Source organism: Pelodiscus sinensis, chromosome 5 (assembly GCF_049634645.1).
Source record: "Pelodiscus sinensis isolate JC-2024 chromosome 5, ASM4963464v1, whole genome shotgun sequence".
Classification (NCBI taxonomy): domain Eukaryota; kingdom Metazoa; phylum Chordata; order Testudines; family Trionychidae; genus Pelodiscus; species Pelodiscus sinensis.
Window position 1 is genome coordinate 83,123,069 of NC_134715.1, and position 25,631 is coordinate 83,148,699.

Below are 25,631 nucleotides of genomic sequence, written 5' to 3' on the forward strand. Positions count from 1 at the left end.
AACTTACAGTTTCATTACTTTATTCTTCTCTTATTAGATATGTATCTGTTAGCTACCTTTGAATGTTCACTGCTATGTATTCATCAGGGTTCAGTTTTATTACATTTGAAACCTCTGAAGTGATCTAAACAGTACGGCTATGTCTAGACTGGCCCCTATTCCGAAATAGCCATGCTAATTTCCAACTTTGGAATAGGGTAATCCGCGGGGGATTTAAATAAACATGTCCGCTGCTTTTTTTCCGGCTTGGGGAAAGTCCTGAATAAGAGATCCTCCGGAAAAGGGCTTTATTCCGGAGGATCGCGCCAGTCTAGATGCTTTTTTCCGGCTTTTCCCCAAGCCAGAAAAAAAGCGGTGGACATGTTTATATCCCCCGTGGATTTCCCTATTCCAAAGTTGGAAATTAGCATGGCTATTTCGGAATAGGGGCCAGTCTAGACGTAGCCTACAAATTTCAGGGTTTTATAACTTGTCTTTATGTGAAATCTGGCAATATATTTTAGTCTAGCACAGAAGATACTGGACAATTTTCTAAATAATGACCTTGAATCTGCAGCAGAACCCACTACTGAAAAGAAAAGATAAAATTATAACAATATATCCTATAGATGATACTGAACTACAAAATTGGAAGATAGCCCAGATTTTGACACCCAGTAAGGATTTTTTAAAATCTGAGAGTTCGGCTTAGTTCTTGGTAGACCAAGCAACTGGTTGCAGAATTCATATCAGTAGCTTGGCTTACACTCTCAATACTTTCATCCCCTCAGAATGAAGGGGTGTTCAGACTTTGACTTATGTCTAATATTAGCTATTAAAATGTTCACTTTAAAATTATACAACATGTCGTTTTAAAACAAGTGCCTATTTGTCCCTTCTTTTATGCTGTTTTTCTCTTTGCATTTTTTCCAAATCTAATTAGCCAGCTTTTGCTAGCAAAAAATGTTTTCCTACAATCCTTAGTGAAAGCTGATAAACCCCTTTAGATCAAGTCCATTGCCCAAAATATAATTGAATCTGACTTTCATTAGCTGAAAAATGCAGAATAAAAGAATCGTGCTTTAGAATGAGTCAAATGAATTACATTTTAATAATTAAATCTCCAGATTTCTGTTGATATCTTTTCCCACAAGAATGCTGTGAAGAGAACTAAACTGCTAAGATTATAGCCCCAAAATATTGGTTTTAATGATGATAATGCATTAAAATATGGTGCACTAATGGGTAATATCTATGCACAAAAGGGGCAGCCAGTGGTTATATGCTGATAGCTGTGCCCTGAATCACCTTCTTAATAAGGGGGTAAATTACTTTGTTGTTGTTTCCTACCTCTGGGGAGAACTAGAAGATCAAATTTAATAGCTTTTTTTTCTTCTATGTCAAGGCTAGTATGCCATTGACTATTAGCTAATCCTGAAAGCTAGTGCTGGGCATAATGAGATGGAAACTGATCAAGCAGCAAGAAACAGATAAAGCTCGTAAGATCTCATTTTCACTCTGATCAGTATCAAAGATACACAAATCCTGCAGAATAGTTTGTAGATTTGTGGAAAACATAAATCACATGACATTCTCTAAGAGCCTTTTTTCTAAAATGTTGCAGTAGTTAGCATGCTAACATAGCAATGTGTCCTCTCTGTAAAAGCTTGAGGCCAGAGAAGGGGTCACACAGGAGTTTTGTCACGGAAATAATCAAGGTTGAGAGAAGCTAGGCTGAGATGTTATTTGAAGTTGGCAGGAAAGCAGTGATCTTCTGTTCACGCAGTTTATGCATGAAAAACTAACAAACCAATCTTCAACAGAAGAGGCTACAGACTGAGACAGTCCAAGCCTCAGCTTTTTAAAAAATATTTATGCAGGATTTTAATGTCTATAAACTATTGCCAATCTCCTGAGACATTACCAGAAGGATTTTAGTGACTTTCTAGTTCTGTTTTTTTCCCCCACAAATTGATTTCAAAGTGATATGTTCTTGTGTTGATAAAAATCAATGTTTCTAGACCTATCTCTAATTGATATCCCTCTTCATTTTCTTTCTACTTACAGGGTGTGTGTGGGTGTGTGTGCATGCTATGACCATGTCCCACTGTATGCTCCATTTTCCCTGGTTACTATGACTTGTTAGCTCTGGCTTTATTTAAGACTGACAAATAGTTTCCAGAACATGCTCCTGTTTTTACATGCTTAAATTTTTAAAAAACATTCACTTCTTGGGTCCATGTTTAGGACCTTTAATCTAAACCCAGAATTGACTGTTCTTTGGAAAATGTGGCCCAAATCCTTTCTTCAGTTTGAAATTATCAAAGAGTGAAAAATATCCATGTCTCCTAATGTTAAAAAAACACCCGACTTTTTTGTCATAGGCCTTTAACAGAAACAGCTAAAGCATGAATTGCATTATAGTCCTAGTTCTCACCTACATACTAATATTTTAAACTATATCAAAATCCTTCCGGAACATGCTTAGCGACAGTTAAGTAAACCGGTTAGCAGAACCAATTGAAACTCCACTCTCTTTTTAAGTTCAATGGCACTTCATGATTCTCCTCACTATCTTGACCAGGAGGCATGATGCTTTAGCTGCTACTCTGATTTCTGTGTCTTCTCCAAGTTCAACTGTGCAAGGCACTGAGCACTTTGGCTCCAATCCAACAAAGAATTGTCCAACTATACCAAAAGGATAACAGGAGACAATGGATATGGATTTAACCAGATCACAACTATATTATTAGATGTCTAGGTCTACCCAGCAAACACAAGCATGCAAGATAACCCTATGTTCATTCAAATAACTACCCAAGGCTTCCACCTGCCTTCTTCATTTTCCATCCCGGTCTCCCAGCCAGCCCATGGCTTGGAACCTACCATCCACTTGCCCTCATAGGAGGTTAAGTTGGGCTATAAGAAGGGAGACTAGCTCTGTGCTCTACCAATAATTGGAGCTTCAACCTTCTCCCTCAACATGTTCTAGTCCTTTAACCAGCACCTCATTTGTAACTCCTATTCCATACTACTTATCTGGTAACTAGATGCCTTTCCTATATACTGGACATCTGCCCCACACAAAATTAGTTACAATGTATAGGATTTAACCCGCTTACCCCCTCACTGCAATAAATCCTCGCTAACATCCAGTGTGAAAAAAGGGAAAAAAACCACTCCACCTAGTTCAATCTGATGGTGAGAGTTAGTTCCTTTCCAACCCCCTTAAAAAACAAGCAACTAATGCAATACTCATGTTGGACCTAACAAATTCTGATATTTGCCACCTCAAGAGAAGGAGGGTGGGTCCTGCTTTGCTTCTTGTTTAGAGAAAGGGATACTAATGCCAGTGCTTGCACCTTTCAAAACCTTTCCCCTTTACATTCCTAGGGGATGAGTCAGCATTGCCAAGTTGATGTGTCTCACCTTTTTGCAACAATTTCTGACTACCTTCCCCAACTCCTATCTGTGAACTACAGTTACCATCCTCTGACAAGCCCACACAATGCCATCCCTTCCACTTCAGGTGTGATGTGATCATTTAAGAACATGCTTAACTTCAAACTTTTGAATGATCCCATTGATTTCACTGATGCTATTCCTTTGCTTGAGCCAAGGATATACTTTAGTATTTTTGGAGCAGAGCCTGAGTGCTCAACATCTCACAGGATCAAGCCTGCATTGGGAAAAAACAGCAAAAATTTCAAAAAAATTATCATGCTTTAACATCAGGAGGAAATAACAGGTGCAAAACCACTCTTTCCTAATCCTATGATTTTTATCTTCATTCTTCCAATTTTTGCTGAATTTGCAAGCTCTATTTTTTCTTTAAAAAAAAAGCATGTTTGCTCAAAACTTACAATACAGCAATGTAAAAAACCGAGCTACTGTTTCAATAACCTAGTATATCAGAAACCTGTCTACAACCAAACAATAGCAACTAAACAGGAAAACGTGAACTTCAGACTAGCTGGAATCATTTTAAAGCTAATGTTATTTAAGCACAGAAGATAATTGTTTTTCTTTTAAAAACAAGGATGTTACATTTTTTAAATATAAATGCAACATTTCAACTTAAATGGTAAAATCAGCAAAAAACAGAAAATGCCAAGCTTGGGCTCTGACAGAAACAGCATTGCTAGTGAAACTTTAACATTTGCAGTTCCTGTCTTTTGTGATTTTGACTGTACAGGCTTAATGTTGTATTGATGTAAGAGGCTTTTTTATTTAATTCACATTTTTTCCTAAATCTTAATTTGTTATATTTTTCTTTAGATACATTTTCATTCTAGTTACTCTTCTTCACAACCTATTCATTTACTCTATTTTTTTCTATTGAATAATGCCCATATTTATTCACAGTATTCCAGCTGTAGTCTAACCAGTACAGAGTAAAGGGGAATGATTATCTTCTTTGTCAGTGGCTCAATTAAAAAAAAAGAAGAAATGGCCATGTGGCTCCCGGTTGCTAGCATAGCCTGCTGCTAAAGGTCGGAAAGAAATGTCTGGTCTCTGCTAAAGATGGTACCTGTCATAAGGAGGTAACTGAAAATAAATTGACTTACCAAATCTTTCCTAACTCTTGTTTTAAAAACAGAGGTTGGGTTGAATACAAGTGCAACCAACTGTAGAGTCTGTGTTACAGGTTCTTCTCTGTGCTGGATAATAGAGCAGGTTGGGAAAAACTTCTACAGAGCTATTGTCCATGCCATTTCATCAAAATTGATATGATTTATGAAATTGTGTCAATTTCCCTGAAAAAAATTTTTGAAGGAAAAAAACTGGGAAAAGAAGTTCCAGTATTGTCAGATGTTCTATTTCAATGAAACATTTTGATTTATGGTTTAGAAATGACTTTGTTTTAAAAATTTTAAATGTGTATTGTATTCTATTTTAAAGTAGAATATAAAATAAAAAGTCAGAATCAAGTTAGAACTATAAGACTAGACAGGAATTTAGTAGATTGAATCCAGTCCCCTGCACTGAGGCAGGAATGAGGATTATCTAGACCATCCCTGCCAGATGTTTTTCTAACCTGTTCTTAAAACCCTCCAATGATGCAGAATCCATAACCTCCCTACGTAATTTGTTCCAGTGCTTAACTACACTTATAATTAAGAAGTTTTGCCTGCTGTCTAACCTAAATCACTCTTGTGCAATTTAAGCCCATTACTTCTTGTCCTGTCCTCAGTGAATAGAGAGAACAGTTTATCCTCCTCCTCTTTATAACATTTATGTACATGAAAACTGTTATCATATCCCCTCTCAATCTTCTTCAAACTAAGAAAACAATTTTTCAACCTTTTATCGTAGAGCACGCTTTCTAGACCTTTAATCATTTTATTTGTTGTACTTTTGAATGTTCTCCAATTTGTCCATATCTTTCCTGAAGAACTCCAGTTGCAGTCTTATCAGTGTTGAGTACAATGGAAGAATTACTTCTCATGTCTTACTCCTAATACATTCCAGAGTGGTGACTGCTTTTTTGAGACCGTATTACACTGTTGACATATAGTTAGTTTGTGGTCCACTATAAATGTACTGTTTATACCACTATCCTACCCATTTACAAAGATATTGAATGACAGATTCCTATGGGACTCCACTAAATATGTCCTTCTAACTTGACTGTGAACCCTTGATATTCTCTTATTAAGATTTTCCAATCAGTTGTGCATCCAGCTTTTAGTTGGTAAATCAATGCTCTATTTCTTTAGTTTGCTTAACAGAAGGCCATCTGAGATACTATCAAAAGCCTTAATAAAGTTGAGATCTATCATTATTTTCTGCTTCCCCTCTATCCAGTAGGCTTCTTATCCTATCACGAAAGGTGAGTAGGTTGGGTTAACAGGATTTCTTCTTGACAAATCTATGCTGATTGTTACTTAGCACCTTATTATATTTTAGATGATAAAAAATTGATTCACTATTTATTCCATTTCCTTTTGGGGTACCGTAATTAAGATGACTAGTATACAATCACCTGAGTTGTGTTCCTTTTTTATAGATAGGTACTATATTTGCCTTTTCTAGTCCTCTGGGCTTGCTTTCTTTCTTTCTTTCTTTCTTTCTTTCTTTCTTTCTTTCTTTCTTTCTTTCTTTCTTTCTTTCTTTCTTTCTTTCTTTCTTTCTTTCTTTCTTTCTTTCTTTCTTTCTTTCTTTCTTTCTTTCTTCAAAAGTTTTCAAAGGTAATTGCCAATGCCTCATATCAGTTAAGTCAGTTCCTTATGTATTCTAGGAAATAGTTCTTGAGGATATCTAACTTACCTATATAATAACTCCCTCTCCCCTCGGATCCTACCCCATTTACACTGATGATAATTGTGTTCGTTATCTGATTTCTGTTAACCTTTTTATTGAAAATTGAAGCAAAAAAATGCATTTAACACTGATTTTCTTCCCCACCAATGTAGGTCTATTAATATTCAAATGTTCAGTTACTATGATAATGCAGATCCGCTATTGTGAAGTAATGAATTGTGTAGTGCAATTAGAGTTCAGCGACTTGATTTCTAGATTAATGAGAGTTTAGTAACTATAAAGGTGCCAATGACTTGTCCTACAGTCAGTGATATTTGTTATGAAGGTGGACATCACAGCAAATGGTACTGACTGCCTTACTGTTCTGATACTAAGTAATAAGGGTTCATCTTTATTTAAATTTATTTTCAGAGACCTGTAAAGTTGAATATGGAAAGTATCAGTGAGAATTTCATATTTACAGAAGGGTTTTCAGATTGGAGTTCCCACTATTTCTGTAGGGAATCCACTTTTAAGGTCACAACACCTAAGACCAGATTTTGCCTTTGAATCTATGTGCACTGAAATCCAAGTGAGCAGCATGTGAACATCTAAGGACAGATTCCAGACGTTAGAGAACAGCTGATGATCAGTACATAGAATTAGGGCTATCTGAGTCCAATTTCTCTGAATTCCAGTTCTAGAATGAGCCATGAGTTGTGCAGAATCAATATCTCTGCTTGTCAGTGTTGATTAGGGCCACTTAAATATATTTTGCAACTCTATTTGCATTAGAGCCTGAGGATCCCCCTGGATAAACAGTTCATTGTAAATGTAAGATTGATAACATCAATCCACTGGTTGCACAAGTGTCTCGGTGATTCAATTTATTAACTAGGGACCCTTCAGCCAGTCTTCCCAGATCCAGCACAATGGAATATTGAAAAGTAAAGGTCATATGTCATTTCAGTTAGTGTCACAGGCCATTTGGTCTTTGAACCAAAATAGTGAGATTGGTTTAGTCGGGATAGCTGTTCAGTCTGGAATAGGCAGATTAAATTTTTAGAGACCATTGTTTTAAAAGCATCCGTCTATTTCTTGCTACGCTAAGATGTCTGTCTAATAACTGATCTAGTACAAAGATTTCTACTCTGTCATATCTGCTAGTTGTCTTGGGGGAAAAAATGGAATCATATGACTAGGAATCACTCACAGAAGTAAATTCCATTCTGACAGGCCATTAGTAAATTTGAAAGGAAAGCAGATTCTTGTTATGGTATTCAGAAGAGACCTTTGCTGCCATTTAAATTATGCATTTTTAGAGACATGAATATAGTTACATGGAATCTTGCAATAGGTTTCTGGCAAAGATCAAAGCGTTTAGAAAATAAGACTGAGACAAATAACAAGTGTTATTTTACATCAAGGTTCTGACTATCCCCTGGCAACACCTACCGAGGAAAATCTCTCTCTTATCATGTAGGCTCTTACTTTTCTAGTTGATAGTTTCAGGTCACACAGCTCATAAAAATCTTTCCAGATATACAATAATTGAAAAAATAATAAAATCACTGAAGTAACTGTAAAAAGATAAAAAAAAATATTTGTACTGCTAACTGTAAAAATTACACTGCAGTCAACCTATTAACCTTTCATCAGATTGATGAAATTAATAATTTCAATTAACTGTTTAAATTCTTTTATATTCTGAAAATGCTTGAATTTCCTTCAGCTACTCAGAGACATACAGTATTAACAGCCTCTTCAGAAGTTCACTGTTCAGATCATGTAGATTCATACAATCAAATCACTTACCAGTTTCATAAAATTGATGGTATATTGACTAATCAGGTTGAAAATGCAGTAGACAATTCTGAGTAGCACCATGGCATCTTTACTGCAGATAATTGTTAGTGATCCTATAAAAAAGATTACAGAGTAGTGAAAGATATAACCCAATACAGGTCAGCATATGCAACACTATACCTGCTACTGGAAAACTTCCAGGCAAAATCAATTGTGGTTTAGATTTTCTGAAGCCAGCAGGAATGTGTATTTTTAATGTTATCCATTCAGTGAAATTCATATAACAGGGCAGTTTCATCCTTCTGACTAAAAGGTGATACAAGTAACACATAACATATATATATATAGATTATAGAAAATAAAGTTCTAAGTAACATTACGCACACTGAATTATACTGAGAAATAAAACAAACAGTAATAAACAGTCATAACATTTAAGCATGCCATTAGTCCAAGCATTTTTGAAAATCCTACTCCATAACATTAAAACATCTAAATGGATTATATGTATATTTCTGCAATACTACTTAAATATTTAATCATTTCATGTTGGCACCAGTTTGATTGTAAAACAGTCTGTTGCCTCAATCCTGAAATTATATCTGCACCAACCAAAATGAGTGTGTTTCTGGATCAGAATGTTCAACTCTGGCCTAAATTTCCTATGAAAACAATTTGCATTGGCTTTTGGTTACTGCAGGAGAATGCAAATTGATGCTCAAAAAGAGAGATGTCAAAACTGTAGAATAAATTTATGATCATTACAAGATATATATTATACTGTTCTTTGTTCTTGATTTACAAAAATGGTGAGAGCGAGAGAGACTGATGATAAACACATAGAATATATAACTAAGTATTAGCGATTTCTGTTTCCATATATAACAACATAATGCATATCTACATTCTGGACTGGTGAAAGTAGTCATAAATATTTTACTAGCACCTATCTACTTAAACAAATAAAAGGAAAAAAGAGAGAGTTGATTACAACATAAAAATAAAAATACTTTCCAGTTGCCTTTTATGTATAATAGCAATAATAGTATAAGCACAAAATGATAAATGAATGGATTAGTCATGTTTTTCAAATCTAAAAGATAGTCTTTAAAGAGAGTATATATTAAATAGTGAATCCCATGAACTGTCATTTTTAACCATAAATATTTTAAGCTTTTTTCCTTACTTTAGAGGTCCCTCCCTTACTTCCATTTCCTATTACAGGCAGTCCCCGGGTTACGTACAAGATAGGGACTCTAGGTTTGTTCTTAAGTTGAATCTGTATGTAAGTTGGAACTGGCATCCAGATTCAGCCGCTGCTGAAACTGACCAGCGGCTGACTACAGGAAGCCCGAGGCAGAGTTGCTCTGCCCCGGGCTTCCTGGAATCAGCCGCTGATCAGTTTCAACAGGCTGAATCTGGACGCCAGTTCTTACATACAGATTCAACATAAGAACCTCAGGCGTCCCCAAGTCCGCTGCTGCTGAAACTGATCAGCGGCTGATTCCAGGAAGCCTGGGGCAGAGCAACTCTGCCTCGGGCTTCCTGTAGTCAGCGCTGGTCAGTTTCAGCAGCGGCTGACTTGGGGACGCCTGGGGCAGAGCTGCTGGGTTTCTCCAGTAGCACCGCTCCTCGGCGCTACTGGACCAACCCAGCAGCACTCAAGCTGCTCTTCCCCGCGCGTCCTGATTCAGCCGCTGCTGAAACTGACCAGCAGCGGCTGAATCAGGACGCCTGGGGCAGAGCAGCTGAGGTGCTGCCGGGTTGGTCCAGTAGCACCCAGAGCGGCGCTACGGGACCAACCGGCAGCGCCCCAGCTGCTCTACCACAGGCGTCCGGAGAAAAGCCTGGTCTGCTGGGGGGGCACTAGCTGCACCCCCCCCCCCCCAGCAGACCAGGGTGACGCGGGCAGCGGACTGAGACGCACCATGGTCCCGCCGCCGGGTCCTCCGTGGCTTTACTCCGCGTCTCCCTGGTCTGCTGGTCTCCAGCAGACCAGCAGACCAGGGAGACGGGGAGCAAAGCCATGGAGTACGTGGCAGCGGGACAGCCGCAGCACGTCTGCTCCCCCCACAGCAGACCAGGGAGACACGGAGCAGCTTTTCTCGCCCCAGAGGACGCAGGCAGCGGGACCGCGCCTCATCTGGGCGTCCCGCCGCTCACGTCTTCCTGGGCAAGAAAAACCCCATTAGTAACTGCGGATCCGACATAAGTCGGATCCGCGTTACTCGGGGACTGCCTGTATTTGGACCTTTACCTTAGTGACAACCATAATTAATAATCAGGATTAACTATTGCTTCATTTTTCATGAAACAAAATAATTCAGCACAAAGTATGTTATATGTGCCTTCAAAAAAAGCTCTCTCTTCTGTTACTTAAAAGAATATAATCTGCTCAAGTTTTGCATTGGCTTTTAAACACAGGGGACTAAAATGCTTCATACCTGATCAGAAGATGAATTGTCATATTTTTACTTCCAAATTATTGCTTTCAGAGAAATATTTGACTGATGCTATCTTCATGACAGTCAGCTCATATCTCATCTCCATTAGCCCTGATCTAGTAATGTGGTATTTTTGGTTTCAGAAAAATAATCCATAACTGCTATCTATCAGCCCTCACTAAAATATATACACAAAAAATACAAAGAAACAAACCACTTCAGCCACTTTTCTCCCAGCTTTCTTTCCAGGTACTTAACTAGTTGTGGTATTATCTGAGCACCTCACAATTATTAATAGATTTAATCTCCATAACATCTCTTTGTGGTTAAGCAATGCTAACCTCATTTTACAGATGGAGAACTGAGATACTGGGTAGATTGATTTGTCCAAGATTGCTCATTCTAAACAAGATCACACAGTTAAACTATTAAAGAACTGAATCCATGCTTCTTGAAACCCAGTGCAGTGCCCTATGCATTAGACATCTGTCCTATTAAGCCCTATATGTGAGCACCATCACCACAAATCCTCACCACAACTCTCTTAGGGTATGTTTACACTACAGCATTATTTTGAAATAGCTTATTTTGAAATAACGCATCTAGACGCAAAATGCAATTTGAAATAGCATTTTCCTATTTTGAAATAGCACGTTCACACTGATAGGTAGCTGAATTGCATTTAAGGCCGTCCGTAACTGGTTCTGGCAGGGCATCAGGTTAGGAGTTATCTTATGTGGCTGCTGCCCGAAGCTATCTGAGGCCTGTGCTTAAAGGGACCTCCTTCCCCTCCCCCCGGACAGCTGGTTCTCAGGTTTTTCTGCTTGCTTGCCTACCTCACTGAGGGACAGCAAAGCATTTTTTTCTCTGTGTGCTCTGGTTGCTCTCACTAAAGAAACCACAGCACTCTGCATCATGGAGCTGGAGCTGCCCCTGGGCACTCTGGTGCTTCTCTTGGACGTGTTGCTGCGAGCCTGGCAGCATGTTCTGCAGGCAGTAACAGTCTCCCTGGTGTGCCCCACTGGGGGCTTGTGCCTCATTCCTCCATCACGTCCTTCCACTTCCACTTCCCTAACTCCCCCCTTCCTGCTGTACAATAAAAGACACGTGTTCATTACAACAAAGCCTCTTTATTGAACAAAACTGGGGTGTGGGGAAGGAAACTGAAGTGAGACTGGGTAAAGAAGGTGGGATAGGGGAGGAGGAAGGGTGGGAGAGGGGAGGGGGAAACGTGGGAGGATGGAGCTGGCAGGGGGAGGCAAGGGGAGGAAGGAGGAGGAGAAGCTCAGGGTTGGGTGTCTCACCGGCCCAACTATCTCCCAGCACCGTGGGTGTGGGGACCTCAGCATTCCTGGGGGTATGGGGAGGGCATGGAGGAAGAAACAGGAGGGGGATAAGGAGTGGGAGGAGGAGCAGTACATGGAGAGGCAGCAGGGGCTGGAGCGGCAGGAGGTAGCAAGCTCTTCCCCAGGGTCAATGACCACCTGGTGCTATTCCTCATGGAATGAAGTTTACCAATTTTAAAATAAATCCTCTGCTATTTCAATTTAATTTTGAAATAGCGGTTTGGCTGTGTAGATGCCGTTAAAGTTATTTCAAAATAATGGCTGTTATTTCGAAATAACTTTGCTGTGTAGACTTACCCTTATTCAGCAGAGGAGAGTGGAATGAGCTATTTTGAGCTACCTTGGCTTTGAGTGGTTCAGGATCCTAAGGACAGAGTACGTGAGTAAAAGAAGCACTAGAGAAGGGGAGACTAGTAAATGGACTAAAAGAAAAATGTGGTAATTGCACTGAGAAGCAATAGAGAATATGACAGATAATGTAGGATTTTAAGAGGCCAGTGAGCAATCTGCAGAAGGGGATAAAATGTAAGCTGAAAGCAGAGTAATATAGATTGAAGGCCTAATCAATCCCCTCCTCATCCCCAAGCACATGAGGAACTCGACTTCCTTTAGTAGGAGTTGTTTCTATGTTGTAAAGGAAGAAAAGGTCCCAGGGAATTGAAACTATTATTAAAAAATCCAAAGGAAACATTTCAATTTAGATTTTAGATGCACATGTAGCATTACATACATGGGCTAGACACTATTTTTCAGCATATAGTTGCCGTACAAAGCAGCATATCTGCAACAACAAAAACTCTGCAACTATCAACTAAATTAGTTCTCAGTTCAAGAAAGCATTGCTCAGGAGTACAGTGAGCATAACGTTAGGCATGTACTTAAGTGCTTTCTCAAACAGTGATGGACGTAAGTTCTTGCTTTGGTGCTTTCTTGAATCTGAGTTACAAATAATAATACATGAACAACTCATGCAGTAATTCACTTTTTATTTTCTTTGTTTTGACAGGATTTTCATCAACACATTCATGAAAGATTACTGGAATGAGAGGGTTTATTTGTTTGGTTTGTTTGTATGAGGTTTGGGGATTTTTTTATTAATGGATACTTTTATTTTTCAGACTTGAGTCTCCAACTAGATCTTTGATAATGGAAGCTCCCAGGGGAGTACAGGTTAGTGCAGCTGCAGGAGACTTAAAGGCAACCTGTAGAAAAGAACTGCACTTGCAGTCCACAGAAGGGGAGGTAAGCTCAGTCTCCAATGAAATGCTATGCAATTCTGTCAAACAAAAGAAAAATAATATAAGGAAACTGTTTAAGTGATATTGTATGTTAGCGCCAGGTGAATATGATATGAAATGTTCTGTATCTGCATGAATTTCAAAGTGGATTTACTTCTGCCTGACTCATGCGTAATTCTTTGCTTTCTTAAAAAAAAACCCAAATCAAACATTTGCATGGTTAAAATTTATTTACACAAAGTCTCTCAGGGAAAAGAATATTAATAAAATATAAATGTATTTGCACTACAAATAGCATGACACCGAATATTACTTAATATCATAGCAGAGGACAAGTTTTACCCAGATCCGTCACCAATGTCCTCGTGTTACAGATTTGCTTATCACATCCTTCACAGCTATATATGCATATATACACAATTACTTTGTGTGTATGTACACAGAGAAAGTTAAATTGAAAACTTGCACCTAATCAATTAATCTTAAATTTGGAATGATAGCTTGACAAGGGCTGAGAAAGAAAGAGGTGTTATATTTCCCCAATTCAGTTTAATTGCTCTCTTTTAAATTGTTGATACCTTTCTGAGAGATTGAAAGCACTCCTTCAATGGTGCACCACACCATTCACGTGATGTTTCAGTGATCAGTTCAATATGAATAGATTTGGGACCAAGACTCTCCACTTGTATGGTCATTTATACTTGTAGTTATATTTTTGGTATAAAATATAATATGACCAAAACAGAATGAAAATCAGATCCCAATTTTGTTGCAATTGAATTAATGTGTGGTAGCGGTGTATGGAAGATTACTGGAAAGAGGATTTTTTTATATTCTTACCTAACAATGAAATAATCATCAGAAATCTTGGACAATTGCATCTAGAGAGCTCATTTCTCAACTAGATAATTCAATGAAATTACTAGATTTTTAAATTGTACTTGGCAGCAATTGATGAATTACAAGCTTGTTTGAAAATATGGCCATGTCATTTAGGTGCTTAACTGGGAACTGTTGTCTTTGGAAAATTTGTCTCCTTATGTTTATACTAGCCAATAACCTGTCATACAACGGGATATTTCGGGACTCTCCTCCACGTCCATCTCTCTTTCTCTCTCCTCCTCCTGCCCCCTCCCAGCTCTCCTCTACCTCCTGCCTCTCTCTCCGTCTTGTTTCTCTCCTCCCCCTCCTGCCTCTCACTCTCCATTTCTCGTCTCCTCCCCCTCCTGCCTCTCATTCGGCTGGGCCCCATCCCCTGGCCATGTACGTCACCACCCCGCCCCCTTCCCCTCCCGCCGTGGCGCTCAGCTGAGTGCTGCACACTCAGCCAGGTCGCCGAGTGGGAGGAAGGCAGGGTGGTGACATACACGGCCCCACCTCCTGGCTGTGTACATCACCACCCATCCTCCTTCCCCTCCTGCCATGGTGCTCAGCTGAGGGCTGTGCGATTAGCCGGGCCGCCGCAGGGGAGCCCAAATGCCCCTTGCACCGCTTGCTCCCCCGCGGCGGCCTGGCTGAGCGGCACAGCACTCAGCTTAGCACCATGGTGGGAGGGGAAAGGGGCGGAGCGGTGACATCACAGTCTGCATTGGAAGTGCGGACCCCAAACAGCCGCTTGCTGCAGCTTACTCCCCACCACAGCCCAGCTGAGCAGCGCAGAACTCAGCTGAGCGCCATGGCGGGAGGCAAGAGCGCCCCCAACTCACAGACATTGGGCTACTATATATATATATATCACATCACATCTTCCTCAAAGAATCCCAAATGCTTCATAAAGTATGCAAAATACATATGACAGCCTTGAAACATACCCACGTTGGTGGTTATGGGTAGCCACCAACCATTGCACAGTATATTGTATTCCAATACATACAGAAATATTTTGGCCAAAGATTCTGGTTCAGAATTCTACTTTTATGAAAATTTCCAAGGATCTTTAATTTTCATGCAATAATCTTAAATCATAATGGTCATTTTTCTGGCACTAAGCTTAGATTCTCCACTCTTTTGTTGTACATCAACGTACTTCCTCTTTCCATTTTCTTCAAAACCCACTTCTTCCTACAATCCCTTAAGAAGTTACTGTGGTGCTAATGTAACCCTCAGAAAATTTCATTTAAAGAAAAGCTGATAAGATACATCTCAATTGAAACAGAGAAGACAGCTGTTTTTAGACCAAAATTAAAACTTTAGGCTCAGGATTCTGCAAAGTATAGTTTATTGCTCCCCCAGCCAAATAATTCCTCCTTGCTATGTGGGGTACATAAGCTATGCTCTCAAAAGTGAAGGTGTTTACTTCCCCTCATATATGTTTCTTATGCTTGGTTTTTTCCACTGGGCTTTATGTCTGTGTGGGGGGAGAGAATTTGTGGCTCTGCCTGCTCCACATCCATTCCTGAGCACATTCCAATCCACTTTCTTATATTGGAGAACAGTTTGTGAAGTTCTTCTCTCACTTCATCAGAGAAGGAGGCAAAAAGAATGTGTCCAATGTGGCCATGTTAGGATTAATGACAGTCTAGGTCTTATTTCTTTCCCTTGCCCTTGCTCTGTCTTATATATCTTTGAGTCATGTTATGTTTTTCATCAAGAATGTCTCACTATTCTTGCTCTACCTGTAATGACATTTCTCATGTACTAATGCAATACTAAAAAGTTGAGAGGAGTAGCAGAACTTTTTTTAAAAATGGCTAGGTCTTTGAGACTGAGGGATAGCTCAGTAGTTTGAGCATTGACCTCCTAAACCCAGGTTTGTGAGTTCAATCCTTGAGGGGGCCATTTAGGGACCTGGGGTAAATCTGTCAGGGATGATACTTGGTCCTGCCAGGAGGGCAGAGGCTAGGACTAGATCACCTCTCAAGGTCCCTTTCATTTCTATGAGATGGGTATATCTCCATATATTTATTTACACAGCAGGGCTTAACTTGAAGTAAGCTACACAAATTAAGCTACGTCAATTGTGTAGCTTATTTTGAAATATCTTATTTCAAAGTAGGGAGCATCTACACAGAACTTATTTCAAAATAGAGCACTCTTCCTCTGACTTCCCTTACTCCTCATACAATGCGGGTTACAGGAGTTGGAGTAAGAAGTCCTCCAGCTTGACAGTATTTCAACATCATTCTGAAATAATTGCCTGCTGTGTAGATGTGCACTAAGTTATTTTGAAATAATGCTAGTTATTTCAAAATAATGTTGCTGTATAGACGTACCCTGAGAGTGTGTCTTCAATTTCTCTCTTCAGCAATGTCCACATCCATGGTGCTTTTATAAATGTTTTATAATAACAATTATTTATGCTGACTTAGTGAGTGCTCCAGGTGTGCCCTATCCCCACTCCTTCCCAATGGAGATCCCACCAATGTGATCCCACCAATCAGCTCCTTCCTTTCCCTCCCCACATCTTCTCCTTGCTGTGAACAAGTGTTCCATAGTGTGCAGGAGGAGCTGGGGAGAGGGCAGGAATGGGAATGGGGTGCACACAGGGAAAGGGGCGGAATGGGGGTTGGAAGTTTGAGAGAAGAAGTGGAGTGGAGGGACAGAGTAGGAGGAGCTGGGGAAAGAGTAGGAATGGGAAAGGGTGGGGCAGGGACCGGGAATTGGGGAAAGGGTGAAGTGGGGTCAGCGTCTGGGGCAGAACAAGGAAGTAGCTGGCACCTAGGATAATAATAACTAACAACAACAATTATGATCCAACAGTTGTGAAGATAACCTCTCATCCCTGGGTTGGTCAGGGATTGTGTTATGTATCCTGACTGCTATTTGCCTTCCTGACAGTTCTTATGAATTATTGTTCTCTCTTCTCCATTTAAGGTATTTTTGGAAATGATACTCAATGACCTCCTGTAGCATAGATAGTTTAGTGGTAAGCACCTAAGGAAAGTTAAATTGATTAGATTCTTTATCCGAAAATCAGATTCATTTAAGTGTTCAAACTTAACTGCCTATGGTTGTCAAAATTATTCACAAAATAAAAGAAAGCACCATTCTCTGACAACTGTTGCAGATATTTTACTCCTAACATACACGTCTGTTTAATATGTTAATAAATGATCTCAATACAAAGTTGACAAGTTCTTGGCTGAACACCAAATTAGAGCATTTGTTAAATTCTCAAACCAACATGAAAATTGTGGGAATCAAACCTTTATACACAATTGGGATTTGCCAAGTGGTTGATTCCATAATGATTTGTTAATTCATTAATAGTTGTCATGAAGCATTATTTTTCTGCCCCCCTCCCACCAACACACAGGCAGCATCCTGTGTTAACCCCCAATATATAGTTATCAATGCCAAAAATATTTGAGATGATATTTGATTATACGTTTAATTCTTGTATTGCTGGTAACTTTTATGCTCAGCAAAGGAACAGCTAGTTTTACCCTATGGATCTTTCCTAAATAAACACAGGAATTTCATGAGGCTCAGACTAAGGTCCATCCTGTCTGTACCTCTCTACAGCAAGTGGCGTATATGAGATGCTTCAGGGGAAGGTGCAAGTATCCTGCATGTGCCAATAATTTACCCCTCCCCCCATTAGGATTCATCCTGATCTCTATCAGAGATTGTTTTAAGCACTGAAATGCAAAGATCAATATCCCTTCCCCCAATATTCTTGATCTCCAAACAAAGCTCCAGTCTCATTATCCATCTTTTTAAAAGTTTGGCTTTTGAGGAAATTCCTGTGGTATAACAAGTGTTGTGAGTAAGTGCTTGGCGTGGGGGAAGGGGGTGGAAAATTGATTGTTATCTTTCCCTCTTCCCTCTCTTCTATTCCCTCCCCCTGACTCCAAATGTCCTAATGGAGTTCTGGGGAATGGATATCTCAGGTGATTGGCAATGGGTTACCATATTGTTTTCTTCTGGGTAACTATTTCATCTGTCATCCAGGTCAGTGGTGACAGCAAAATAGTGAAACAAAAAAAGCAGTCATGTAGAACTTTGAAGACTTAGAGGATGGTTTATTAGGTGATGAGCTCATCACCTAATAAACCATCTTGTTAGTCTTCAAAGTACTACATGACTGCTTTTTTTTGTTTTACCAAGATCAGACTAACACGGCTACCTCTCTTTTACTTTTACTTTTCAGCAAAATAGTGCTGATGGTTGGTAGGGAGCCTATGAGTAATGAGCCAGCAGACCCAATCCAGTTCTTAAGGGACCAATTTCCACATCAAAACACCTGTATCGCTGTTTCTGGCACATTTGTCCCCTGTGTACTTTTCATCACCTATACGTGATAGATTGCAGTTTGCTATTCCGGTTCCCAACAGATAGGCCAAAGTGAGACATGAGTGTGAAAACTAAATTATCTTTTCATATATAGAAGTGATCCTCCTAGGATAGGTCCTGGTTCGACAGTCTGGAAGAGCATGACTATTGATGTCCATTTGTTTCATTCTGTGAACACACAGGGGACTTCAGTGTTCAAGAGTAGCAGTTCAGCACTATTCATGTGAATTAGGTTGCATAACAAATGGACGAAGTAAGTAAGTGCAGGAAAATTACATGAGACAGTTTAAAGCACAGAGACTAACACAATTCAAATTGTTCCTAACAAATATCTTATTGTCTATTTCTTTGTCAACTCACTGAACTGATGACTAACAAGTTTATCATAGTTGTTCTATTAATCTATCACATTCATAAGTGAAATCAGACATTTCAAAAGTAAACTTTTGCTCTTCTGTTATCAACACCAATTTTGTCAATGAGTCTTTGTGCACTATTTGAGGCTGGAGATTTTATACTAGAAAATAGTTCATTTGTTTTGTTCGCATATTGCCTAACCAAGTTGAACTTCATAATGTTTGGAGATTTGTACTTATTCTGCAAATAAATTGAGCTATATATACTAAATCTGTATTTTCTTTCTATAGAAAACAGAAGAAAGGAATTGTACATCACTTAGAATACATTTTAATAACCATATTAGCAGAACATTATGAATTTACCATGGATTAAGAATTGAAACATATGCTTCCCTTTTCTTTAAGAAGAAATGTAAAGTTTTGTGGGTAGGATAGAGGTGGAAGAACATAACTATGTTTACCAAATACTTTCCCTCCAGTTCTATCTATTTCTTGTACAGTATAATCCTTAGCCTCCCACAGCATTAACTGAAAGTCTTTGCAAGCATTCTGGCTTCTGCTGTTTGATGCATTTTCTTTTTATTTATTTCAGTATTATAATAATCCTTTTATCCGTATTATAAATAATAATGCATGATCCCAGATTGAATACTGGAGGCTGTAATTTAGTCTCAGGTTCTGTTGCCCTTTATAAAGCACTTGAGCTGCACCCTTGTGATTCAAAGCATCAGCAGAATCCTTTGATTCAATTACAGCTTGGCATTTAATTGTGGACTGTGTATTAGTCTATAAATAAACCATAGCCAGTGGTTTAAAGCAGCAATCATTTACACATAAAATGGAATCAGAAACTCGGGGCATTAAAAGATTCTATCATCTCACATGAGAGGAAAAAAGAACATTCCATCATTGTAAATGCATCCCCCTGGCTGCTAGTTGACTATTACTTCCACATATAAACATAATAGAAAAGTTCAAAAATGTTCAGAGATCATTGTTGAATAATGCCATTTGCATCCTCTAGCTACTAGCTTTTGGTACTCTTGCAAATACATAAAAGTTTGTTTAGTAGAACCTAAAATACACCAAGATATAACAATAACAAGTTTAAAAGTTTATGCTATGGTAGCAGCTTGGTGGTCCAAAATATGATTTACCTAACCTAGCTCTCATGACATCTAACTCTGATTCAGTTGCTAGATGTTTACCCAAACTGTTCCCATGTAACAGACTCTGAACTTTAGCAGCATCACATTGGCTAATAAATGCCAAGTATAATAAAGAAAAGAGACTCTGGGTATGTCTACACAGCTGCTGGTCTTACAGCCTAGGTCAACAGAGTTCTAGTAACAGGGCTTGCACTAGCAAATGAACATTCCTTGTTAGACTAATAACACAATTAGTTTAAATTTCTGTTATCAGAAATACATTTTACTTACTTGAGAGTCCCAATGTGAAATTTAATTTGCATTCCCACCCCCAGCTGAGGGCAGGATGAAATAATCTTAATGTGTTCATTTTAAATTATACTCATATATGTAAAGATTTCAAAACATACAGGAAGTCACAACAAAGTAAAGGTGTTTAGATTTTTCCTTATGAAGGCTTGGAAGTATTTTGTTTGTTCTTTCTCAGAATGTCTAGGCATATCAAATGAAGGCTGAATTCAGTGAATAAATGTTGAAGGAAATGCCCAAAACTACCTCTTTAGAGTCATGTTTTAAGATTTATATGGTTTGATTGTCTGCTACATTAATTTGATCATTTAAATAAATTTTGATTTCAGTATTGCAGCTAATTTATCTATGTGATTTTATTTTGATCTGTTTGACTATTTAATTGTTGAATACTTGATGTCTAACTCTGATTCAATTGCTACATGTTTACCCAAACTGTTCCCATGTAACAGACTCTGAACTTTAGCAGCATCACATTGGCTAACAAATGCCAATTACTGTATAATTGCACTAGTGAACTAAAAATAGCAAATGGAATAGGTTGCATGAAAATAGAATATTAAGTAGCTATAGTTTGGACTCTAAATATGCATTTAATATATACATGTGAAAACTACATAGTTGGGTGCCTAGTGAAAACAGCCATCTGTGCTTGCAAAATAATGACACCTGCAAACTAATGCACAAAAGAAACCCAAGCCTGGGCCAAATCATCAGTGTAAATCGGCATTAGCTCCATCATACTCAATAGAGTATGTGACAACAGATTAGGCTCCTACGTGGATGGCTGTTATCCACCCAGGCTTCTCAATAATTCTAGCTCATGTTGCTTATTTAGAGCAAGTTGACTAAATATCTTTTTAATACAGTTTTATTAAAGTTAATTAGCAAACAAAAATCAAATCAATACTAATCACTAAGACTATACTACTACCCTGTATAAACTCTAGTAAACTTGCCAAGTATTCTAACTATTAAATAGCAAAACTAATAATTAAATAGTCAAACTGAGGTCAAAATAAAATCACATAGATAAATTAGCTGCAATACTGAAATAAAAAATTAGTTAAATGATCAAATGAATGCAGCAGACAATCAAACCATATAAATCCTAAAACACACTCTAAGGAGGTAGTTCTCACACTGTTTTGTGACAGAGCCCAATTAGAAAATTTCTTTATGGCAACAAAATCAATTTAGCTAGTTGAATAGTTTAATATTAAAACCAAATTGTTGTTTACCATCAAGTCACAGCCTCAGAGCCAATGGAAGTTTCCACTTTAAATTTCACTATTATCTATACAAGCTAATCTGTTTCATCTCTCCTGCCTACACCACACACATAACAGAAATTAACAAAACTCTAGGATGAGCAAAGTTTAGATGCTCTCACTGAACAGATTATAACTGACAGCTTACTTACTCTGGCACTTTCACAGAAGTGGGAAGACACATTCAGTGCTTTTACAAGGCAGAGCTTGGGAGGTGGGGGTTTAGATTTGGGTGGGTTTATTCATTAGCACCTCCCCATGTGGTCTGTACAAGTGTATCCTCAGCCATGGAACTACAAGGTGTTTAGAAACTGAATAGGGCTGAGAATCTGCACCACAATATTGACTGTGATCCCATGACCTTCTTGGGAATTAGGTTTGACCATCAGGCTGAAAGCTCGTGATACCGTCTACATGTTTCATTAGTCTGTAACGTGCTACCAGACCATTTGTTGTTTTTTTCTGTAAGGGTATGTCTATACTACAGTGTTATTTCGAAATAGCTCATTTCAAAATAACGTGTCTACACACAAAATGCATTTCGAAATAACATTTTGCTATTTCAAAATAGCGCGTCCACACTGAGTGAACTCTGAATCACATTTAAGGCTGTCTGGAACCAGTTCTGGCAGGGTATCCAGTCAGGACTTACTGTGGGGGGCTGCTGCCTGAGGCTAACTGAGGTCTGTGTTAAAAGCCTCCCCTCCCCACGGACAGACAGTTCTCAGGTTTCCCTGTTTGCTTGCCTAGCTTAATGAGGGACAGCAAAGCATTTTGTCTCTGCGTGCTCTGATTGCCCTCACTCAGGACACCACAGCACTCTGCAACATGGAGCCGGAGCCACCCCTGGGCACTCTGGTGCTTCTCGTGGATACAGTGCTGTGAGCCTGGCTGCACTTTCTGCAGGCTTCCATCTGGGAGGTCCATCTGGGGGCTGTCAGTATCCAGGAAGCCATGCAGGAGAGCTTCCACCCTGAGAAGCACTAAGAGCCTCCCTGGTCTGTCCCACTGGGAGCTTGGGGGAAACCTGGGTGGAGGGAGCTGGAAGGGGGAAACAAGGGGAAGAAGAGAGAGGGGAAACTCAGGGCCGGACCAACCTGATTTTCATGCGGACCAGCTCCTGGGTTTGCATGTGGCCTTTGGTGGCCAGGCTGGCAGCTATCCTGAGATAGACAGCTGTGTTCCTCCATCTAGTGCAGAGATCATGGATGTTGGGGGCATCCCCCCCAACCTGAATAAGATCCATGATCTCCACCCTTGACCAGGAAGGTGCCCACCTTCTCTGGGCCCTGTCAGGCTCCTGGGAGATGGCAGACTGTATCTAGGGAGCGGTGGAGGGCTGGCTGCCAGTGGCTTGCTGGCTCACGTTTTGGGGCTACTGGGTCAGGGACAGTGACTGCTGGCTCTGGGCTGGCTGGCTTGGAGCTGACACAGACACTGTGGCCAGAATCAACCTCTTTAAGGGCTCTGGGGAGGTGTGTGTGGGGGGGGGGGGAGAGGAGTGATCTTGGTTGAGGCTGGAGGCTCCCTATTTTGAAATGTGTCAACATAGCACTTATTTCAAAATAGCTATTTCAAATTTGGTGTTATTCCTCGTGGAATGAGGTTTACCAAATTTGAAATAAGCCCTTCGCTATTTCTAATTTATTTTGAAATAGCAGTTTGGCTGTGTAGATGCTAGGAAAGTTATTTTGAAATAACGGCTGTTATTTTGAAAAAACTTTGCTGTGTAGACAAGATTAACTTGGCTACTCCCTGAAGCTACAATCTAATGTGTTAGTAGATTGCCAAGTGAATTTTACTATCCATAATCACAAAGGACCATGGGTGGAGAGTGGTCTGTATTGGTGCATTTAACTATGTATGGACCTTCCTGACCCTGGGCATGCCCTGTTGCAAGAGAGGGGTCTTTGGGAGGGAGCTTTACAGCTGTGTTACATGTCATCAAGAAACTAGAACTGTAATGTGCAGGGCTTGACAAGTGGTGGCGAGCTCTGCTCGCCAGCCGCGTGGTTTGGCACACTGCGCATGCACAGACCACGCTGCGGTGTCATGCCAGGCTAAAATCTACTCATCATGGGCGAGTAGATTGCCCTAATTGTCAAGCCCTGGTAATGTGAATATCATAGTGCATCCCTTACTTTGGCAAAATTCTGAATATTGATTTCAACAAGAATTTTGCTTCAGTGAGGATTATAAAAGCACTGGGAAATTTGGCTCTCAACAATTTTGAAGCCCTTTGCTTTTATTTAGTCTATTATAATTTTTGGATTTAATGTAATTGCATTTTCATGTTTTTATTCTGTCTAGTCAAATACCTTGTATGCATCCACTAGAAACTCCCTTTTTTGTCATAGCTAGTTCTGGCCTAGATATGGTTGTGTCTAGCAGTAATAAAAAACTTTCTTATGGTACAGAATTTTCAAAATGAAAGCATTTATTTAACATCCACAGCTAATGTAAGAGAGCACTTTGTCATAGTATTGCTACTGAACATGAAAAAAATCAAAGAATTTCATAATCTTGTTGCCCAAATCCTACGAGGCTCAATATAATTTTAGTGTGAACACTTCCTTTCTAGTAATTCTAATTCCTTTAAGTATTTCTCATTGCTGGAAAATGCTCTTTTATGAATTCCCATGGAGGCTTGGATCTTTTTGTCAAAAGGTTCACTTTGCTTTGAGTTGCTTTTTCTGAAGATCATTACATCACAAGGTTGTCTTGTCAAATAATAATGTATTGCCCTTTCTTCTGTTACTACTCCATATTCATGATGCCTGGTCAAATGTATGCCTCATAGCAATTAAACACAGGAAGAAAACAAGAACGCTGCTTTTTTATATTGGAGCAAAATTAAAATCAAATTTTCACAGCATTGCAATTGGGAACCAGAAGTAGAAATTAATGTAAAGCAACATTCCAAATCTTCAGATGATTAGAAAAACATGCAGCAGATTCTCTTCTGACTTACCTCAGAATAACTCAATTGAAGTTCCCATCTACCGCAGTACAACATACCTACAGTGAGTTTCTGCACACTGTAGCTACACTGATACATAAAAAAGACCATTATAGAGTCATATATTAGAATACCATGGAAAGTCTATAAATTCCTGTTTGAATTAGAGTGTATCTTTGAGGGGAAAAAAATCGATCTTTATTTAAAATTTTCTAGTAATAGAGAATATACTTCAATCCTGGTGAAGTTACTCTAGAAGTGGTTAATTACCTTCACTGTTAAACATTTATGCTTTATTTCTAGTCTGAAATTTGTCTAGATTCAGCTTCAGTGATTGGATTTTGTTACACTTTTGCCTAATAGAAGGGATAATCCTGTTTTGTAGATATTTTAGACTATACTAAAGTCACCCATAGAATCACAGAGCTGGAAGAGATCTTAGAAGGCCATCAAGTCCAGCCCCCTGCCCAATTAAATCAACTCAGGACCAATCCCAATTAAATCAACTCATCTAGGGCTTTGTCAAGCTGACCCTTAACTTGCTCTTCCATAAATTTAATAAATTGAGCTCCTATCAGGCATAATTTTCCAACCCTTTAATTATTTTCACACCTCTTCTCTGACCACTCCAATTTATCAAAGTCCTTCTTCAATTATGGACAGCAGAACTGAACATGATACTCCATAGTCAAGCACATCGATACCAAATACAGAGGCAATATCACCTCTTGTAGCAGGGTTTCCATTTATTGACCAACCATTTTTGGCCAGAAATGACCCTCATTTTATTTCCCCCATTCAGGGCCACTTAGGAATGCCCCATAGTCCGTCTTGTGATTACCCATCAACCACCAGGTGGGAATGGGTTAACAGTAAAAAACAGTTCAAAGTGTTTTTCCATGTTCCCAAAATAAACACAATAGTTCAAAATCATCTCAGATTCTTCTGCTGTATATAGAAGTATACAAAAATCTTATATAGAAATCTTATACAATCCCAGATTGTTCTTCATGGACTTGCTGATCCTGTTCTCCTTAACAAAAGCTCAGCCTTCTGACAACACTGCCATCTTTGACCCTGTCACCACATTCTCTGTTATGAGGGAGAAACCAATATATATGCTGCAGCTTATAATGATTTTGTATTTGGCTATTGATAAAACATTAAATAGCAAAGGGCCAAAATCCAGTCCTTGTGAAACCCCAGTAGAAACATATTTACTCAACAATGAGCCCCCATTTTGAGACCTGTCAGACAGCCCGTGTTTAATCCATTTAATGTTTACTCTGTTAAT

At 39.1% G+C, this 25,631-nt stretch overlaps 1 protein-coding gene across 1 annotated transcript in view; it reads left to right on the forward strand.

Moving 5' to 3' along the window:
- The window catches only part of SGCZ (sarcoglycan zeta), a 795,948-nt gene that overhangs the window by 766,357 nt on the left and 3,960 nt on the right, over positions 1-25,631 (forward strand). Inside the window, exon 7 of the mRNA XM_075930376.1 lies at positions 12,937-13,060. Within this exon, the coding sequence (XP_075786491.1) occupies positions 12,937-13,060 (124 nt within the window). The remainder of the gene's footprint in view (positions 1-12,936; positions 13,061-25,631) is intronic.